Raw genomic sequence first — 19,501 nt, forward strand, 5'->3', positions numbered from 1 at the left:
GAGCCCGACCTGAATTTTTTTCCTGTTTTGCATGTTATTTTGGCATTAATAAGTGTCACATATCAATTTGCAAACAATGTAAAAACAAATGAATTGAGTACAAACATGGTCTCTTTCTTGCTTCCTTGAGTAAGGCAGCTCCAAAATGCAGGTGTTTCAGCCTAGCTCAGTGCTTTCTGTGGTGGTGGGGCAGCCAGCGGAAAATACAGACCGTAGTGGTAGGTAATGTTCTCCAGTTGCACCGTGATTGGCTCAGTGCTCTGTCACTCATGGGGACACTACGTCACAGCAGAATCTACAGGGAGAGCTAGGCAGTTCAAGCCGCCTTGGGTGCTGCCATAGAAGTGCCCCATCCAAGAAGGCTTAAGGTCATTGGCCACAGATAAAATGATGTCAAATCACGTTATATCTACCATAGCTTTGATTAGACTGATTATGTCAACATCATACTTTCAAAATCTTAGCTAACAAGCTAGACAAACAGTCATCAGCATGAATTACATTGACAATCTACTGGCAAATCCTTTTCAATCCTTGTCATATGAAGAGAAATTATAGATAAAACGTATCGGTGCTCATCGGCCATTGGACATAAACATTACACAACAACTTGGAAATTGCAAATTCAACAATGAGTGGTTTGAAAGGAATCAGTGGCTAACTGCAAGTGTTGCAAAGCAATCACTATTTTGCTTCCCCTGCCTGCTATTCATGGATACGGTGTGTGGTCCATGTCTGGGTTTAAGGATTTAAAACATCTGTCTGAAAGGGTCTCTTTTCCAAGCTTAAAAATATAAACATTCCTAACCAACATTCCAAAACTATAATTTGTTAACAAGACATTTGATCCGGAGAGGCGGGCCACTCTGGCAGATCCGGACAGGCGGGCCACTCTGGCAGCTCCGAACAGGCGGGCCACTCTGGCAGCTCCGAACAGGCGGGCCACTCTGGCAGCTCCGAACAGGCGGGCCACTCTGGCAGCTCCGAACAGGCGGGCCACTCTGGAGGCCTAGTCCTGGGAGGTGGCACCGGACGGACCAGGATGGGGAGACCCACTGGAGGCCTGGTCCTAGGAGGAGGCACAGGACTGACCAGGATGGGGAGACCCACTGGAGGCCTGGTCCGAGGAGGAGGCACAGGCTTAACCAGGATGGGGAGACCCACTGGAGGCCTGGTCCGTGGAGCAGGCACAGGACAGACCAGGATGGGGAGACCCACTGGAGGCCTGGTCCGAGGAGGAGGCACAGGCTTAACCAAGATGGGGAAACCCACTGGAGGCCTGGTCCTAGGAGGAGGCACAGGACTGACCAGGATGGGGAGACCCACTGGAGGCCTGGTCCGAGGAGGAGGCACAGGCTTAACCAGGATGGGGAGACCCACTGGCGGACTGGTCCGAGGAGGAGGCACGAGCTTGACCAGGATGGGAAGACATGCAGGAGGCCTGGTTCTGGGCGTAGGCACAGGACGTGCAGGGACTGGGAAGACATGCAGGAGGCCTGTTTCTGGGCGTAGGCACAGACGGCCAGCACGCACCTCAGGACGTGTATGGAGAACTGACTCAGGTGACATCAATTCACTGACACGCTCCATAGGGCGAATGCCGTGCCTTATGCACCAAACCAGCAGGTCTCTCATCTCTCTCTCCTCCAATTCCTCGTTTGGTCGCCATTCCTTCAAGTTCTCTGCTGCCAATGACTGGAACGAACTTCAATAATCACTGAAGTTGGAGACTCATGTCTCCCTCACTAGCTTTTACGCACCAGCTGTCAGAGCAGCTCACAGATCACTGCACCTGTACATAGCCCATCTGTAAACAGCCCATCTATCTACCTCATCCCCTTACTGTATTTATTTTATTTATCTTGCTCCTTTGCACCCCAGTATCTCTATTTGCACATTCATCTTTTGCACATCTACCATTCCAGTGTTTAATTGCTATATTGTAATTACTTACATTTACATTACATTTAAGTCATTTAGCAGACGCTCTTATCCAGAGCGACTTACAAATTGGTGCATTCACCTTATGATATCCAGTGGAACAACCACTTTACAATAGTGCATCTAAATCTTTTAAGGGGGGGGGTTAGAAGGATTACTTTATCCTATCCTAGGTATTCCTTAAAGAGGTGGGGTTTCAGGTGTCTCCGGAAGGTGGTGATTGACTCCGCTGTCCTGGCGTCGTGAGGGAGCTTGTTCCACCATTGGGGTGCCAGAGCAGCGAACAGTTTTGACTGGGCTGAGCGGGAACTGTGCTTCCTCAGAGGTAGGGGGGCCAGCAGGCCAGAGGTGGATGAACGCAGTGCCCTTGTTTGGGTGTAGGGCCTGATCAGAGCCTGAAGGTATGGAGGTGCCGTTCCCTTCACAGCTCCGTAGGCAATCACCATGGTCTTGTAGCGGATGCGAGCTTCAACTGGAAGCCAGTGGAGAGAGCGGAGGAGCGGGGTGACGTGAGAGAACTTGGGAAGGTTGAACACCAGACGGGCTGCGGCGTTCTGGATGAGTTGTAGGGGTTTAATGGCACAGGCAGGGAGCCCAGCCAACAGCGAGTTGCAGTAATCCAGACGGGAGATGACAAGTGCCTGGATTAGGACCTGCGCCGCTTCCTGTGTGAGGCAGGGTCGTACTTCACCACCATGGCCTATTTATTGACTTATCTTACCTCATTTGCACTCACTGTATATAGACTTTTTGTTTTCTTTTTTTCTACTGTATTATTGACTGTATGTTTTGTTTATTCCATGTGTAACTCTGTGTTGTTATATGTGTCAAATTGCTATGCTTATCTTGGCCAGGTCGCAGTTGCAAATGACAACTTGTTCTCAACTAGCCTATCTGGTTAAATAAAGGTGAAATAAAAAAATAAAAAAATTCTTGGCCCTTACTAACATGAAAACTAAATATAAGCACAGACTGTGTGTGGAAAATGATTTAAGACTGAGACTCTCCAATACAACCCAACATTGCAGAGTTATGTGCATCCTTTCAAGCACACCCTTCTCATTAACCTGTGGTGAGTAATTCACAATTTTCAATGCACAAATAAGGTTTTATATGTAAAATGGTTAAATAAAGAGCAAAATTATTGATTATTATTATATTATAGTATTATTTGTGCCCTGGTCCTATAAGAGCTCTTTGTCACTTCCCACGAGCAGGGCTGTGACAACAACTCATACTCATTCTTATGTTTAAATGTATCGTATAGTGTGTGTGTGCGTGTGCGTGTGTGTGTGTGTGTGTGGCAGGCTTACAATGATGGCAAAAACAACATTTGAGAGTGTGCTGACCTTGGTGCTAGAGGGGATACGCAACTGGAGATTGAATCTTTGAACAGGTACGGGACATAAAAAGTTTGGTAACCACTGCTCTAGTAGGTTGACGTTCTCTGTAGGGTTCCTTCCCACTTTACACAGACAAGATTCCTACTCTGTGCTATTCTGAGTGTTTGCTTGAAGACTGCTTCTTCCTGTGTTGCAGTGTCATTGGCTGACGACAAGGAGCAGGACACACACTCCACCACTGAGGCCATGATAGTCAGCCTTGAGGAGCAGCTGCAGGAAAACTGAGTTGGACCACACTGCGAACAAATCTCAGCTATCGCTTGTTCTGTGTAAAACTGTAGTTAGCTTAGAAGTTCTCTCATGGGTTTCACATTCACTCTCAGGCGAGTACAGATGCTGTTAGTGAGGTGGAGAGAAGGAGGAGAAGATGTCGTCGGATGAGGTAACAGTAACTTTTATTATTTACTTGGAATATACATGTAGTACCTAGTTATTGGCCATAGGTAATGTCCTGTTACTGTGGGTAACTGAATGTGTCTGTCACTGTCACGCTTGTGTGGAGAAACGGACCAAGGCGCAGCGTGAGTATCGTTCCACATCTTTATTATTATGTGAAACTTAGCCAAACCAACAAACAAACTAGAAACAAACCGTGACGACAGAGGTGCAACATGCACTAACTCAAAATAATCTCCCACAAACACAGGTGGGAAAAACAACTACTTAAATATGATCCCCAATTAGAGACAACGATGACCAGCTGCCTCTAATTGGGAATCATACAAAAACCCCAACGTAGAAAAAAGAAACTAGAACACAACATAGAAAAAATTAACTAGATAAACCCCCCAGTCACGCCCTGACCTACTCTACCATAGAAAATAAGAGCACTCAATGGTCTGGATATGACAGTCACCAAGCCGAGACTGACTATGTGGAGGACTTTCAGTCCTCTGGGGAGAGTGAGAGTAAGGAGAGCAACTCCAGGTTCAGCCCCAGCTCCAGCAGTGGCCAAAGCAGCAGCACCAACAGCATTGGCAAGCACTTACCATCTACTCCTGAGCAGAGCAAAATCCAGGTGAGTTATCCCTTCACATTGGCTGATGTTTTTGGATGCTTTTGTATTGTATATGTCTTGAAACGTTCCTCTTTGAAGTGTCCAGTACAGTCTCCTACTAGAACTACTCCCTGTTCCACACTCTGTCCAGACACAGGGCAGCCGCACCACAGTCGCCGAAGTCAGTCCAGCCAAAGAGTTGAAAAAGACCAAACCTCGAGATGAGCTCGATGAGCTTCTGGACTCGCTCGGGGATGAGTGGTTTGATGATGATTTCGGCCTCAGTGGGGCAAAGATGAAGCTGCCCAGTAAGCTGCAGCAGCCACTGGCAAAGGCAGGTGGAAACCAGCAGCTTCAGGCTGAAGCAGGTGGCAAAAGAGCCTGCCAAAGAAGGCTAAGATCCCTATGGCGGTGGCCCACACAGTGCCTGAGGTGACCAGGCTGGTGCATCTTGCCACTGGGCACATTTGGACCCACTGCAAGCTGGCAAGGCCACGCACCCTGGCTGACAAAGGACAAACCAGACATCCCTCTGGGGATATATGCAGAGGGTTGTGATCTGGATACCCACAGCAAGCGTAGCTACAGGATGGTAAGCCTTGTTGTAAATGCATAGATTCCCACTTATCACACGTCGATTCACGCAATCAGCTATTTCACCCAATAAGTGTGAATTAGCTAACATGATATGGAACACTAGGGAATGGAAATCTCCTGACCTGACATTCTTTTTACAGGTGGTTGCTCATTGTTTGTGTGGTTTGGAGTGACCCTCTTCCCAGAAGGAAAAGTTAAGAGGCTGCCATGGAAGAAGCCTGAGGACAGACACCACACCTACAAGTGCACCCTCAGCTTTGATAATATGGCAGAGGTTCAGGTGAAACATAAGCAGGATTTGTGGTGTCAAGTCTTACCGTGTTTGGGTGTGTTTCTGTATGGGTGTGTTTCTGTGTGGGTGTGTTTCTGTGTGGGTGTGCGTCTGTGCGTGCGTGCATGTTTATTAACACTGCATGTGAGGGCCATGGCTACAAGGAAAATAAGTGGCCAGACAGTCAAGCTAGAGGAAGCACAGTGAACATTCTGCTATAATAGGTCATCAGAGAGCAAAGGAGATATGTGTCCTCAACTCTATCAAATAAATACTGTATATCTGCTACTTGTGTTTTATTGTATATTCTGACTCTGAAGGTTATCAGTGGTCTTTCAGAATTCACCCCTGTAATCTCAGAGGTTCAGATGAGGCATAAGCAGGATTTGTCTTGCTGTGTGTGTGTGTGTGTGTGTGTGTGCGCGTGTGCGTGTGTGTGTGTGTGTGTGTGTGTGTGTGTGTGTGTGTGTGTGTCAGTCAAGACTGCTTCTGTCTGCCATATGGTGTGGGCTAGCATGTACTAGCCCACACCAATTGCACATCAGCCCAACAGGCTAGCACACACCAGCCCAACACAGGCTAACCCATACCAAACCCAGTACGCGCTATCCCACACCCAAGTAAGCTATTTCATGTAGAGACAGGGGCTCATTAGGATATTTGGGTGCGTGGTTTGCCACAGTTCTTTTTGTGCAACCTTTACTGAGTGTCGTTCCAGTTTAAGTGTTCTGTTGTGTGATGCATTGAAAAAAAATCTTGTACACTGCCAATAATTAAGTCTTAAATAAGACTTAACCAGATCAACGAGAGGAAAGTCAACCAGCAGAGCAACCCAACAACTTCCTGCATATACTGAACAAAAATAAAAACGCAACATGCAACAATTTAAAAGATTTTACTGAGTTACAGTTCATATAAGGAAATCAGTCAATTGAAATAAATCGATTAGGTCCCAATCTATGGATTTCGCATGACTGGAAATACAGATATGCATCTGTTGGTCACAGATACCTCAAAAAAATGTAGGGGCGTGGATCAGAAAACCAATCAGTATCTGGTGTGACCGCCAGTTGATCAGGCTGTTGATTGTGGCCTGTGGAATGTTGTCCCACTCCTCTTCAATGGCTGTGCAAAGTTTCTGGATATTGGCGGGAACTGGAACATGCTGTCATACACATTGAACCAGAGCATCCCAAACATGCTCAATGGGTGACATGTCTGGTGAGTATGCAGGCCATGGAAGAACTGGGACATTTTAAGCTTCCAGCATTATCATGCTGAAACATGAGGTAATGGCGGATGAATTTCATGACAGTCGCCTGGCCTCAGGATGGCGTCACGGTATCTCTGCGCATTCAAATTGCCATCGATAAAATGCAATTGTGTTCGTTGCCCGTAGCTTATGTCTGCCCATACCATAACCCCACTGCCACCATAGAGCACTCTGTTCATGATGTTGAAATCAGCATACCGCCCGCCTACACGACGCCATACATGTGGTCTGTGATTTTGAGGCTGGTTGGACGTACTGCCAAATTCTCTAAAATGACGTTGAAGGTGGCTTATGGTAGAGAAATAAACATTACATTTTCTGCCAATTGCATGCTCCCTCAACTTGATACATACCGACAACGACGAGACAGACTATAGGGAGGAGGTCTGAAACCTGGCCGTGTGGTGCCAGGACAACAACCTCTCCCTCAACGTGATCAAGACAAAGGAGATGATTGTGGACTACAGGAATAGGAGGACCGAGCACGTCCCCATTCTCATCAAGGGGGCTGCAAGTTCCTTGAGGTCCACATCACCAACAAACTAACATGGTCCAAGCACACCAAGACAGTCGTGAAGAGGGCATGGCAAATCCTATTCCCCCTCAGGAGACTGAAAAGATTTGGCATGGGTCCTTAGATCCTCAAAAGCTGCACCATCGAGAGCATCCTGACTGGTTGCATCATTGCCTGATATGGCAACTGCTCGGCCTCCGACCGCAAGGCACTACAGAGGGTAGTGCGAACGGCCCAGTACATCACTGGGGCCAAGCTTCCTGCCATCCAGGACCTCTATACCAGGCCGTGTCAGAGGAAGGCCCTAAATATTGTCAAAGACTCCAGCCACCCTAGTCATAGACTGTTCTCTCTGCTACCTCACAGAAAGCGGTACCGGAGCGCCAAGTCTAGGTCCAAGAGGCTTCTAAATAGCTTCTACCCCCAAGCCATAAAACTCCTGAACACCTAATCAAATGGCTATCCAGACTATTTGCATTGACCCCCCGACTATTTGCATTGCGCCCCCCCCTCCCTCCCTTTTACACCGCTGCTACTCTCTGTTGTTATCATCTATGCATAGTCACTTTAATAACTCTACATACATGTACATATTATCTCAACTAACCGGTGTCCCCGCACATTGACTCTGTACCGGTACCCCCCTGTATATAGTCTCGCTATTGTTGTTGTACTGCTGGTCATTGTTGCTTAGTTTAGAAGAAATGAAGGTTGTCTGCAGTTTTCCACCTTTTTACAGTGGTTATTTAAATCCACAGGCTTTCACTCTGCATCATCCAAACTCAATTCACCGCTGTAATGCAGATGTATCTATATCAACTCTCAAGAAGATGCAGTACTACTTAATAGCAGGGTTGGGGAGCAACGGATTACATGTAATCCGATACATGTATAGGATTACAAAAAACGCTAACTCTAATCTGTTACGTTACCAGCAGAAATATTGTAATCAGATTACAGATACTGTTGAAAAACTACATGATTACTTCAAGGATTACTTTTAAATTAAGGATATTTGCGGAAAAAAATCTTGGACACTTCTCTGTTTTCTCAATGACATTCAAATCACCATTGAAAAAAGGTGCAAGTTTAAGTTTGTTCCACCTGAGCGAGTCTGACCACAAGAGAGACCCCTATGATGACACACCAAATGTTTTTTGATGGATCGCGGGAAAAGAGCAAGAATAGGCTTTTGAAGGCTACAGTCCAAGCAATGTCTTCCAATAGTGCAACTTCTGTCGGCATCCAAAGATTATCCAACTTGAATAAACACTTGGAGGTAAGGATGAAAGCAGTGGGGTAGTCTACGGCGATACGGATATCACTTATTATTGATATCTACATAGCGCATTGATGTGAATCACACCTCTGCTCTCTCATTTAGCTATTTGTGCCTTACAGATCGTTGTGGATGGCTGTTCCCAAATCTAAATGTGTTTTTGAACACAATGGTTGAATTCAATAAGTTTAAGCTCATTGTTTTTTAAACCAGTGGGCAGCCAGTGAAAATTGAGCTCCTGCAACAGCTTCATAGTGCGGATCCAAGCCTATGGAATAAAAGCGGGGCTTTTATTGCTCAATCTAATTCATGTTGATAAAAAAATAACTAATTGAGTGTATGTAAACTTCTGACCCACTGGGAATGTGATGAAAGAAACAAAAGCTGAAATAAATCATTCTCTCTACTATTATTCTGACATTTCACATTCTTAAAATGACGTGGTGATTTTAACTGACCTAAGACAGGGATTTTTTTACAAGGATTAAATGTCAGGAATTGTGAAAAACTGAGTTTAAATGTATTTGGCTGAAGTGTATGTAAACTTCCGACTTCAACTGTATACACTACCGTTCAAAAGTTTGGGGTCACTTAGAAATGTCCTTGTTTTTGAAAGAAAAGCACATTTTTTGTCCATTAAAATAACATCAACTTGATCAGAAATACAGTGTAGACACTGTTAATGTTGTAAATTACTATTGAAGCTGGAAACGGCAGACTTTTAATGGAATATCTACATAGGCGTACAGAGGCCCATTATCAGCAACCATCACTCCAGTGTTCTAATGGCACGTTGTGTTAGCTAATCCAAGTTCATGATTTTAAAAGGCTAATTGACCATTAGAAAATCCTTTTGCAATTATGTTAGCACAGCTGAAAACTGTTGTTCTGTTTAAAGAAGCAATGAAACTGGCCTTCTTTCCACTAGTTGAGTATCTGGAGCATCAGCATTTGTGGGTTTGATTACAGGCTCAACATGTCCAGAAACAAAGACCTTTCTTCTGAAACTCGTCAGTCTATTCTTGTTCTGAGAAATGAAGGCTATTCCATGCGAGAAATTGCCAAGAAACTGAAGATCTCGTACAAGGCCGTGTACTACTCCCTTCACGGAACAGCGCAAACTGGCTCTAACCAGAATAGAAAGAGGAGTGGGAGGCCCCGGTGCACAACTTAGCAAGAGAACAAGTACATTAGACTGTCTAATTTGAGAAACAGACGCCTCACAAGTCCTCAACTGGCAGCTTCATTAAATAGTACCCGCAAAACACCAGTCTCAACATCAACAGTGAAGAGGCGACTCCGGGATTTCGGCCTTCTAGGCAGAGTTCCTCTGTCCAGTGTCTGTGCTCTTTTGCCCATCTTAATCTTTTATTTTTATTGGCCAGTCTGAGATATGGCTTTTTCTTTGCAACTCTGCCTAGAAGGCCAGCATCCCGGAGTCGTAGTAGAAAGGAATGGGTTAGAAGAATCCTACATAACCAGCCCATAGGGTAAAATGTAACATCCATATATACCAGCTATGTAAGCTTTAACATTGATTTATCCTGCAATATATGTCATTCAAATGGTAACATACATTTTTGTCTTCTTCTATTGTCTCTTAAAGGGAAAGTAATCTAAAAGTAACAGAATGTAATCAGATTATGTTACTGAATTTGGGTAATCCGAAAGTTACGTTACGGATTACAATTTTGGACAGGTTACCAGTAACCGTAACGGATTACATTAAGAAAGTAACCTACCCAACCCTGCTTGATAGTTATTACATTCAAGAAATGTCTGAATGGCTACTTTGTTTGAATGGATCTGTGAATGTCCTTGTATACTGGAAGTTCAATGTAAAGTGAGTGTCTGTTGACTGGAAATATTTGCAGTACCTGAAACAAGCTGCAGAGACAGTTGTAATTGTCAAGTTTCCTTTTTATTTTCATATTCTAAAATGCAAAGGACATAACAGGATTTGAGAATAAATCCCAGGTTGAGTGCACAAAAATGTTCCACTGCAAGCTATTATTTACAAGAAAAAAGTAACATACCGTATCTATATGTAAACCAATTGGTACCAATATTCAGTGTGGACCTTGCACACTTACTTTGACAAAATAGTAGAACGCAGACATGACAGTTGAATTCACTTTTCATCATGTTTCTGAACATAGTATACTAAAGGTAACAACAATTCAACAAACTTTTAGTTTTGTGAACCATTCTTACACACAACTGTTTTTAAGGTTCACTATTAGTGCATTGAGGACCACTGTGTGCTTAATCATAATCGTAAATGGGATGTACCCTTTTTGAGGAATTTATTGTGTGTGCTCTCTGGAAATAGGCTCTGTTAAACATTAACAGGTAACATTGAACATAAAACATAAAACCTACCTTATCACTCAGTTAAAATTGCTACCCGTGTATACCAATGGCTAGCAATGAATAATAATCATCTGATTGTACCATCCTTAAATAACCATTTTTTTAGTGCCGTTTTTACAAAGGTCAGAATCGATGTTGAATGTAAAAATTGTTCTCCCTTGCAGCTTAAAGAATGATTAATTTGCTGCAGATGAACTGTTAGTTAGTCTCTGGTTTACAATATATTGTACACAGAATCATGATTTTGGTTGGGAAAAAAAGAGCATATTAACCAGAACTCAGTTTCAGTGTGATTTGGTCGACAGACAGGTTGTTTCCAGTGTCAATTCTTTTTAAACAACACTGCATTCTGTTTTGGATTTATGTCTCCTACTAATAACAAGATACAAATTGATTTTTTAAAGCTATAACAATTCAGTTAAACACTATGCGTGCTATATCAAGATAAGCCAAAAACACTTACTATCGATTAAAGAAAAAATCTGATATGAAATGTGACTATTGTCTGGAAGAAGTTCAACACAGATGGGGATTTAAATACATGAAATACATGATTACTTACTTTTTCAAACCTTCAGTAGGCAATAATAACGAAAGTGCTCTTTTGTCAAACCTGTAAAAAAATAATTTATACACATCCCATCGGCTGATTGGAGTACTTCATCACAAAATTTGTTTACAAATGTTCGTTTATCGATGGTCCTTTTCTCCATCCTCCATCCTCTTCCTCACCTATTTTCCTCCTCATCCTGCTCTGTACCTAGTGATGTGTTATTTGTTGAAGGGCAGACAGGCAGGCAGTGTGACAGTGGAGCAGGATGGGCCTGCTAAGGGCTCGGCCACCTCTCCCTCTAGCTCTGTCCAGGTCCCCTTCTCTGGGCTGTAGCATATGGTGGAAGACTTGTAGGCTCCCTGCAATATAATAATAATAATAATAATAATAATAATAACAGCGATGACCGAAATAGAGTTGCCGATTTTCTTAAATCAACCATAAATCCCCTCGTGACAGAGGGACTGGAAGCTTGTTGTGTACAACAGTGAGTGGCAATTGAACGCAACCTTCACGAAACAATTATGACATTTATATAACATTTCTAGCCTGTCTATCTATGGGTAACGGGGTTGACGTGTTATGCCAGACATGCTCAGTTTTCCACCACAAAAACTAAAATAGTTTCACCATATTAAAACGAGAGTTCAGTTCACATAACAGGGTTTGACCTTAAAACGAGGGACAGACGTAAATGAATCACTAATCACATTAAATTAATAATAATCTTCAAAAAATGACTTTGTCAAAGCAACAAAATAACTAAGGCTTTACAATGATGGTGAAACTTGGAGAAATGTTTGGATTGTGGGTTGAAAATGATACAGGGTTGATGGAGGGACATGTCAAAATGTATTTTTTTCTGATTTATTGAATTATCCATGTGGTCTATATTAAAGGGAACTTAATTTAAAGGGATACTTTGGGATTTTGGCAATGACGCCCTTTATATACTTCCCCAGAGCCAGATTTGTGGATACCATTTTTATGTCTCTGTGTCCAGTATGAAGGAAGTTAAAGGTAGTTTCTTGAGCCAATGCTAACTAGCATTCGCGGAATGAATGACTGGAAGTCTATAGCTATCTACTAGCATGCTAGCAGATAACCATGGACTTCCAGTCATTGTGCTAACGTTAGGGAAGTAGATAAATGTCCTCATTGGCAACATTACGAAGTATCCCTTTAACATAACAGGTTTTTAAAATTCAATATTGGTGCACAATTTCTACTTAAAATATCAAAGGGACGCAAAAGGCACTCTTTTTGTGAAACGACCTACCTAGGTTTGCCGTGAATGAATGATATCAAGTTGATAGTGAGATGCGTCTTTACCATGCTCCAGCTGTATCCGCCCACTAGGAAGATGCTGTCGTCCAGTATGCAACAGCCGGGGCCACTGCGGCCCTCCAGGATGGGCGTCTGGAGGATGTTCCACTGGTCCGCTTTGGGGTCATAACACTCCACCAGCATCACATCCAGGTGAGAGAACCCTGAGCACAAAATAACAGTTAATGATACATGCAATTGTAAATGGGATTTTACAGGTGAATAAAAAAGAAGAGCATTCGCATATAAAGTCAATCAAAATCTATTTGGTCCCACGGGGGACCAGTACGGAGAATTTTTTTTTATGAAATGTATGCATTCACTACTGTAAGTCCCTCTGGATAAGAGCGTCTGCTAAATGACTAAAATGTAAATGTAAATGTAAATCTATTTGGTTTAATACAAGTTGCAACCTCAGCACAGAAATGTCTAACGGGCCTTCTCTGAGAAGGCACTTATTAATCACACAGGCAAAGGGTGACTACTTTGAAGAATCTCAAATATAAAATATATTTTGATTTGTTTCACACTTTTATCGTACTACATGATTCCATATGTGTCATTTCATAGTTTTGATGACTTCACTATTTTTCTACAATGTAGAAAATAGTAAAAATAAAGAAAAACCCTTGAATGAGTAGGTGTCCAAACTTTTGACTGGTACTGTAATATATACAGTGAGGGAAAAAAGTATTTGATCCCCTGCTGATTTTGTACGTTTGCCCACTGACAAAGAAATGATCAGTCTATAATTTTAATGGTAGGTTTATTTGAACAGTGAGAGACAGAATAAAAAAAATAAAAAACGCAAAAATAAAAAACGCAAAAATGTTATAAATTGATTTGCATTTTAATGAGGGGAATAAGTATTTGACCCCCTCTCAATCAGAAAGATTTCTGGCTCCCGGGCGTCTTTTACACAGGTAACGAGCTGAGATTAGGAGCACACTCTTAAAGGGAGTGCTCCTAATCTCAGTTTGTTACCTGTGTAAAAGACACCTGTCCACAGAAGCAATCAATCAATCAGATTCCAAACTCTCCACCATGGCCAAGACCAAAGAGCTCTCCAAGGATGTCAGGGACAAGATTGTAGACCTACACAAGGCTGGAATGGGCTACAAGACCATCGCCAAGCAGCTTGGTGAGAAGGTGACAACAGTTGGTGCGATTATTCGCAAATGGAAGAAACACAAAAGAACTGTCAATCTCCCTCGGCCTGGGGCTCCATGCAAGATCTCACCTCGTGGAGTTGCAATGATCATGAGAACGGTGAGGAATCAGCTCAGAACTACACGGGAGGATCTTATCAATGATGTCAAGGCAGCTGGGACCATAGTCACCAAGAAATCAATTGGTAACACATTACGCCGTGAAGGACTGAAATCCTGCAGCACCCGCAAGGTCCCCCTGCTCAAGAAAGCACATATACATGCCCGTCTGAAGTTTGCCAATGAACATCTGAATGATTCAGAGGACAACTGGGTGAAAGTGTTGTGGTCAGATGAGACCAAAATGAAGCTCTTTGGCATCAACTCACCGTGTTTGGAGGAGGAGGAATGCTGCCTATGACCCCAAGAACACCATCCCAACCGTCAAACATGGAGGTGAAAACATTATGCTTTAGGGATGTTTTTCTGCTAAGGGGACAGGACAACTTCACCGCATCAAAGGGACGATGGACGGGCCATGTACCGTCAAATCTTGGGTGAGAACCTCCTTCCCTCAGCCAGGGCATTGAAAATGGGTCGTGGATGGGTATTCCAGCATGACAATGACCCAAAACACACGGCCAAGGCAACAAAGGAGTGGCTCAAGAAGAAGCACATTAAGGTCCTGGAGTGGCCTAGCCAGTCTCCAGACCTTAATCCCATAGAAAATCTGTGGAGGGAGCTGAAGGTTCGAGTTGCCAAACGTCAGCCTCGAAACCTTAATGTCTTGGATAAGATCTGCAAAGAGGAGTGGGACAAAATCCCTCCTGAGATGTGTGCAAACCTGGTGGCCAACTACAAGAAACGTCTGACCTCTGTGATTGCCAACAAGGGTTTGTCACTAAGTACTAAGTCATGTTTTGCAGAGGGGTCAAATACTTATTTCCCTCATTAAAATGCAAAAAATTTTATAACATTTTTGACATGCGTTTTTCTGGATTTTTTTGTTGTTATTCTGTCTCTCACTGTTCAAATAAACCTACCATTAAAATTATAGACTGATCATTTCTTTGTCAGTGGGCAAATGTACAAAATCAGCAGGGGATGAAATACTTTTTTCCCCCTCACTGTACATAAGGAAAATTCCACCTAAAAACGATCTCTTGGTATTTCTTTCATTGGTCCATTGTTGACATAGTCCCAAAATGCTTTGCTTGTCAGCAATGAAGTTTTCAAGACATGAAACTTTCAAAATACAGAAATGATACATATGATGCAAAACAAAGTATCATATGATGTAAAATGCATCAAACAGGTATGATTAATGTTTTTTGAAAGTTACATATCTTGAAAAGTTGATCGCTGACAGGCAAAACATTTTGGGACTAGTTTTTGGGTGGAATTTTCCTTCAAAATACAAAAACACAGTCATGGGAAGCACAAATTAAACATCACACATCACCCAGAAAAACAGTTACATTCCTCCACAAGTCCCCAATCAATACTCTGAACTGCCCGAACGGCACCAGAACATGAAAACTATTTAGAATTTATACCAGCAATACGGCACATTAAAATTAAAACCAGATATAGCTAACTCGGTGGAGACCCGAGGAACCTCAAATGTTAACTAATCCTGTGAACGGGTTAGGCAACTCAGGTGTCTATACTTCAACATCAAAGTTGGAATGGAATGGACTCCTGCTGTTTTTACCAAACAAATGTCAGTGTATATAGTTCTGACCGCCCCTCTCTATGCGCATTTAAGAAAAGAATGAAGAAGAGAGGGAAGGAGATGGAAACTCACATTGGTGAGATATTCTGCAGCTAAAGGTAATGTGTCAGCCTATTAATTATTAAAATAGAAATTCACTATAATTTTAGGCTAACTCTGTAAGCCGCTCTGCACAATCAATGAACATCGCCTAGGCCTACACATTCTCTCCCAGACTCATGGATAGAAAGTTTGGAGCGTAACATAAGGTAACAAGTCCATCCAGTATGCATTATAATACAGTCCACATTCAAAGGCGATTACTAGAATTTGTTTAATTTTGGAGTATAGGCTAAACCAATTATGTACCAAAGTTATCTTAAATAAATAAAACATGTAAATGCTTTTCTTGCGTGCATATGTGGTAGGCTATATATTATTTAACATCGATTTTATTTGCATTGATGTCAGAGTGGTTAGAGGGACAATAGAGTGCTGAGTACCAGGCCATCAGCGACCTGATGATCGTTAGCGAGTTGAGTACTAATAACGCAGGTCCAGAGTGCATAAGAGGAGATTACCGTGACTCAACGGTCACGTAAAATTTTAATACAGTCATGACTCATGACTGCCGATGTGGTAATATGCTCACCGCAACAACCCTAAGAACAACTATTCAAAAAATCCATCTTGTATTCCACATAGTCTATTCTGCACAGTGCAGTACAGTAGCTGAGACATGCCGGTCCTTACCTTTCAGATGGTTGCCCCCGATAGCGTAGAGGCGGTCGTTCATCCCAGCCAGGGCATGAATAGCTCTCTTTGTGTTCATATCCTGTTTCCTGGCCCACACATCCATGATGGGGTCATAGCAATACAGCCAGGATACGTACTCTCCATTGTGGACTCCTCCTATAGTGGTATGGCAGATACACACATAAAGACCTATTAGCTGTGAATGGCAGGATCAGGATCCATAGACACATCACTCTGCTTTTGGAAAGACTGTATGCATTGATAGGTGATATTTAGCAGTCCTGCACTCATCACAATACTACAGATCAGTAGATTTTGTACTTTCATTTTTACTGTGTCTAAGTGAATAATTTTTCAGCTTTTAATTTCCAACATGAAATAATTTCCCATGAATAAGATGATCAGTGGGTCTCCCTTGAAAAATAGGAATTTTGACAATGGGACAACCTTGTAAAATAAAGGTTATATAAAATGAGTGAGGTCTGACCTGAGATGTATATTTTCCCATTGTGCACTGCTCCGGCGTGTGCTGCCAGAGGCTGGGGCAGGGAGGACACGTAGTTCCACTCGTTAGTCTCTAGCTTGTAGGACTCCACACTGGAGAGGTAGCCTGACTCGTTCCTCCCGCCAATCACATACAGGTGCTTATCCAGGCAGCAGGCGAAGAAACTGGCTCTCCTGAGCAGGAGGTGTCAACCAGACAACATAATTAAAACAAGCAGGACAGTGTGTGTGTGTGTGTGTGTGTGTGTGTGTGTGTGTGTGTGTGTGTGTGTGTGTGTGTCAGTGGTATGCACAGTTTTGCGGGGCCCACCCACAAGGTTCGAGCAAGGGTCACATCTTGTTTGTTGTTGCCATGGGGCAGAGAGAAAAATGTGCAGTTTTATAGCTAATCTCATGCTATTTTACACATTTTGCCATGAGGCTGAGAGAAAATGTTGCTGTTATAGAGCAAATTTCCTGCTATTCTACACATTTTGTCATAAGGGTGAGAGAACATTTTGCAGTTTTAAAGCACATTTCCTGTAATTAAAAACAAATATATATAGCTCTTGGGAACCCCGGGGGCTGTGGGGCTGTGTGCTATGCCAGTGGTGTGTGTGTCAGTGTTAATTTTGGCAGCTATTTTAGATTGAGTTTTGGTCTTAAAATATATTCGGTTTAAGGCACCGCAACGCAGTGCTAGAGGCGTCACTACAGACCCGGGTTCGATCTGCAGCCTTCCATGACTGGGAGACCCATGAAGCGGCGCATAATTGGCCCAGTGACGTCCGGGTTAGGGGAGGGTTTAGCCGACCCGGGAAGTCCTTGTCCCATCGCGCTCTAGCGACTCCTAGTGGTGGGCCGGACGCATGTACGCTGACTTTGGACGCCAGCTGTAAAGTGTTTCCTCCGACACATTGGTGAGGCTGGCTTCCGGGTTTAGCGAGCAATGTGTCAAGAAGCGGTGCGGCTTGGCGGGGTCGTGTTTCGGAGGACGCATGGCTCTCGACCTTCGCCTCTCCTGAATCCGTACGGGAATTGCAGCAATGGGATGACTGTAACTACCAATTGGATATCACGACATTGTGGAGAAAAAGGGGTAAAAAGTAACAACAAATATATATATATATTACTCTTAGTCACATTTTAGTCTTTTCATCCTTCGTTTATTTTAATTATTATCAGTCGCCGAAAACGCTGGAAAATTTTAGTCTGGTTTAGTCAGATATTTTAGGCGGGGCATTTCTTTCCATTAAATAATTAATATTTAGCTCTTACTTGCACCATGTGCACACTCAGATGGCCTTGTCCAAATAGAGGTAACCAATGCCAGCCATAATTTACCATAGACTATAGGATATAAAGCCTAAAGGTTAAACAATTTAGGTTCCGATTTTTTTCAGCATCATAACCATCGAAGGGGTTAAATAACAGTGATGTCCTTGAAAAGTGGAGAATATGAGCTTTGCAACAATGCCAGAAGTATTACTGCAGTCCTAATATTCATCAAAACTCGTTATTGCCAACACAGATGAATAACAGCACACATGGCAAAACAGAGCTTCTGATTAGAAAAAGCAAAGATGAACAAAGACATTATTGTTTCTAATTTAGGTTAGTTTGTTACAAGTGTCCTGGCTGTGCATCAGTTAAAAACAGAGACAGAGACAAGTGATTGAAGTGACCGGGAGCTGTGAGTGTGGGGGAGCCAGATCAATGCAATCAGCCCACACAACAGAAAGACTTTAGCAGCAAATGAGAGGATTGCGTTATATATTTTGCACAGAGATGCATGCTTATGATTGGACAAAACAGATGAAAAGGTGTTTAATGTCAAATGGAATGACCATTAGTCTCACATGGAATTCTCATCTCGTTACCTTTTCGTAAACTAAAATGAAAAGTCATTGGTAATAGTTCTCTTTTTTTCAGGGCATCACATCATTGTCATTCGTTTTCGTCAGGAAAAATAGTTTGTTGAAAAGTATTTTTCATCATAGTTATTGTTGACGACATTAACACTGATGTGTGTGTGTGAGTGTGTGTTTGTGTACGGCTGTTACGGTGACCGTATTAACACCATAACGGCAGTCACGAGTCGCGACGGCAGTCAAATTCCACGTGACCATTTAGTCATGGTAATTACTGTTACTAGTTCTGATGCTGCTGATGGTCATTAGTAGCCTACCAAACTTGCTACCTCCCCACTATTGTCCCTCTAATCAGTGACATCAATGCAAATGTAATGGAAAATCTGAGCAAAAACTTTGTTAGAGCCTATAAGCTTATGTTGATCAACTTTTCTATATCAAATCAAAATCAAATCAAAGTTTGTCACGTGTGCCAAATACAACAGGTGTAGACCTTACAGTGAAATGCTTACTTACAGGCTCTAACCAATAGTGCAAAAAAGGTATTTGGTGAACAATCGGTAGGTAAAGAAATAAAACAACAGTAAAAAGACAGGCTATATACAGTAGCGAGGTTATATACAGACACCGGTTAGTAAGGCTGATTGAGGTAGTATGTGCATGTAGATATGGTTAAAGTGACTATGCATATATGATGAACAGAGAGTAGCAGTATAGTAAAAGAGGGGTTGGCGGGTGGTGGGTGGGACACAATGCAGATAGCCCGGTTAGCCAATGTGCGGGAGCACTGGTTGGTCGGCCCAACAGAGGTAGTATGTACATGAATGTATAGTTAAAGTGACTATGCATATATGATAAACAGAGAGTAGCAGCAGCGTAAAAAGAGGGGTTGGGGGGGGGCACACAATGCAAATAGTCCGGGTAGCCACCTGTTCAGGAGTCTTATGGCTTGGGGGTAAAAACTGTTGAGAAGCCTTTTTGTCCTAGACTTGGCACTCCGGT

At 42.8% G+C, this 19,501-nt stretch overlaps 1 protein-coding gene across 2 annotated transcripts in view; it reads right to left on the reverse strand.

Annotated features, from left to right (window-relative positions):
- Positions 1-10,177: 10,177 nt before the first annotated feature.
- Positions 10,178-19,501, reverse strand: part of klhl14 (kelch-like family member 14) — a 57,289-nt gene continuing 47,965 nt past the window's right edge. For both annotated transcript variants that reach the window (XM_014191101.2, XM_045714729.1), the window contains 4 exons: positions 16,633-16,823; positions 16,143-16,301; positions 12,534-12,691; positions 10,178-11,560 (listed from right to left, as the gene is read on the reverse strand). In XM_014191101.2, the coding sequence (XP_014046576.1) occupies positions 11,420-11,560; positions 12,534-12,691; positions 16,143-16,301; positions 16,633-16,823 (649 nt within the window). In that variant the 3' untranslated portion in view covers positions 10,178-11,419. The remainder of the gene's footprint in view (positions 11,561-12,533; positions 12,692-16,142; positions 16,302-16,632; positions 16,824-19,501) is intronic.

The sequence above is a fragment of the Salmo salar genome, chromosome ssa03 (assembly GCF_905237065.1).
Source record: "Salmo salar chromosome ssa03, Ssal_v3.1, whole genome shotgun sequence".
In the NCBI taxonomy this organism is placed as follows: domain Eukaryota; kingdom Metazoa; phylum Chordata; class Actinopteri; order Salmoniformes; family Salmonidae; genus Salmo; species Salmo salar.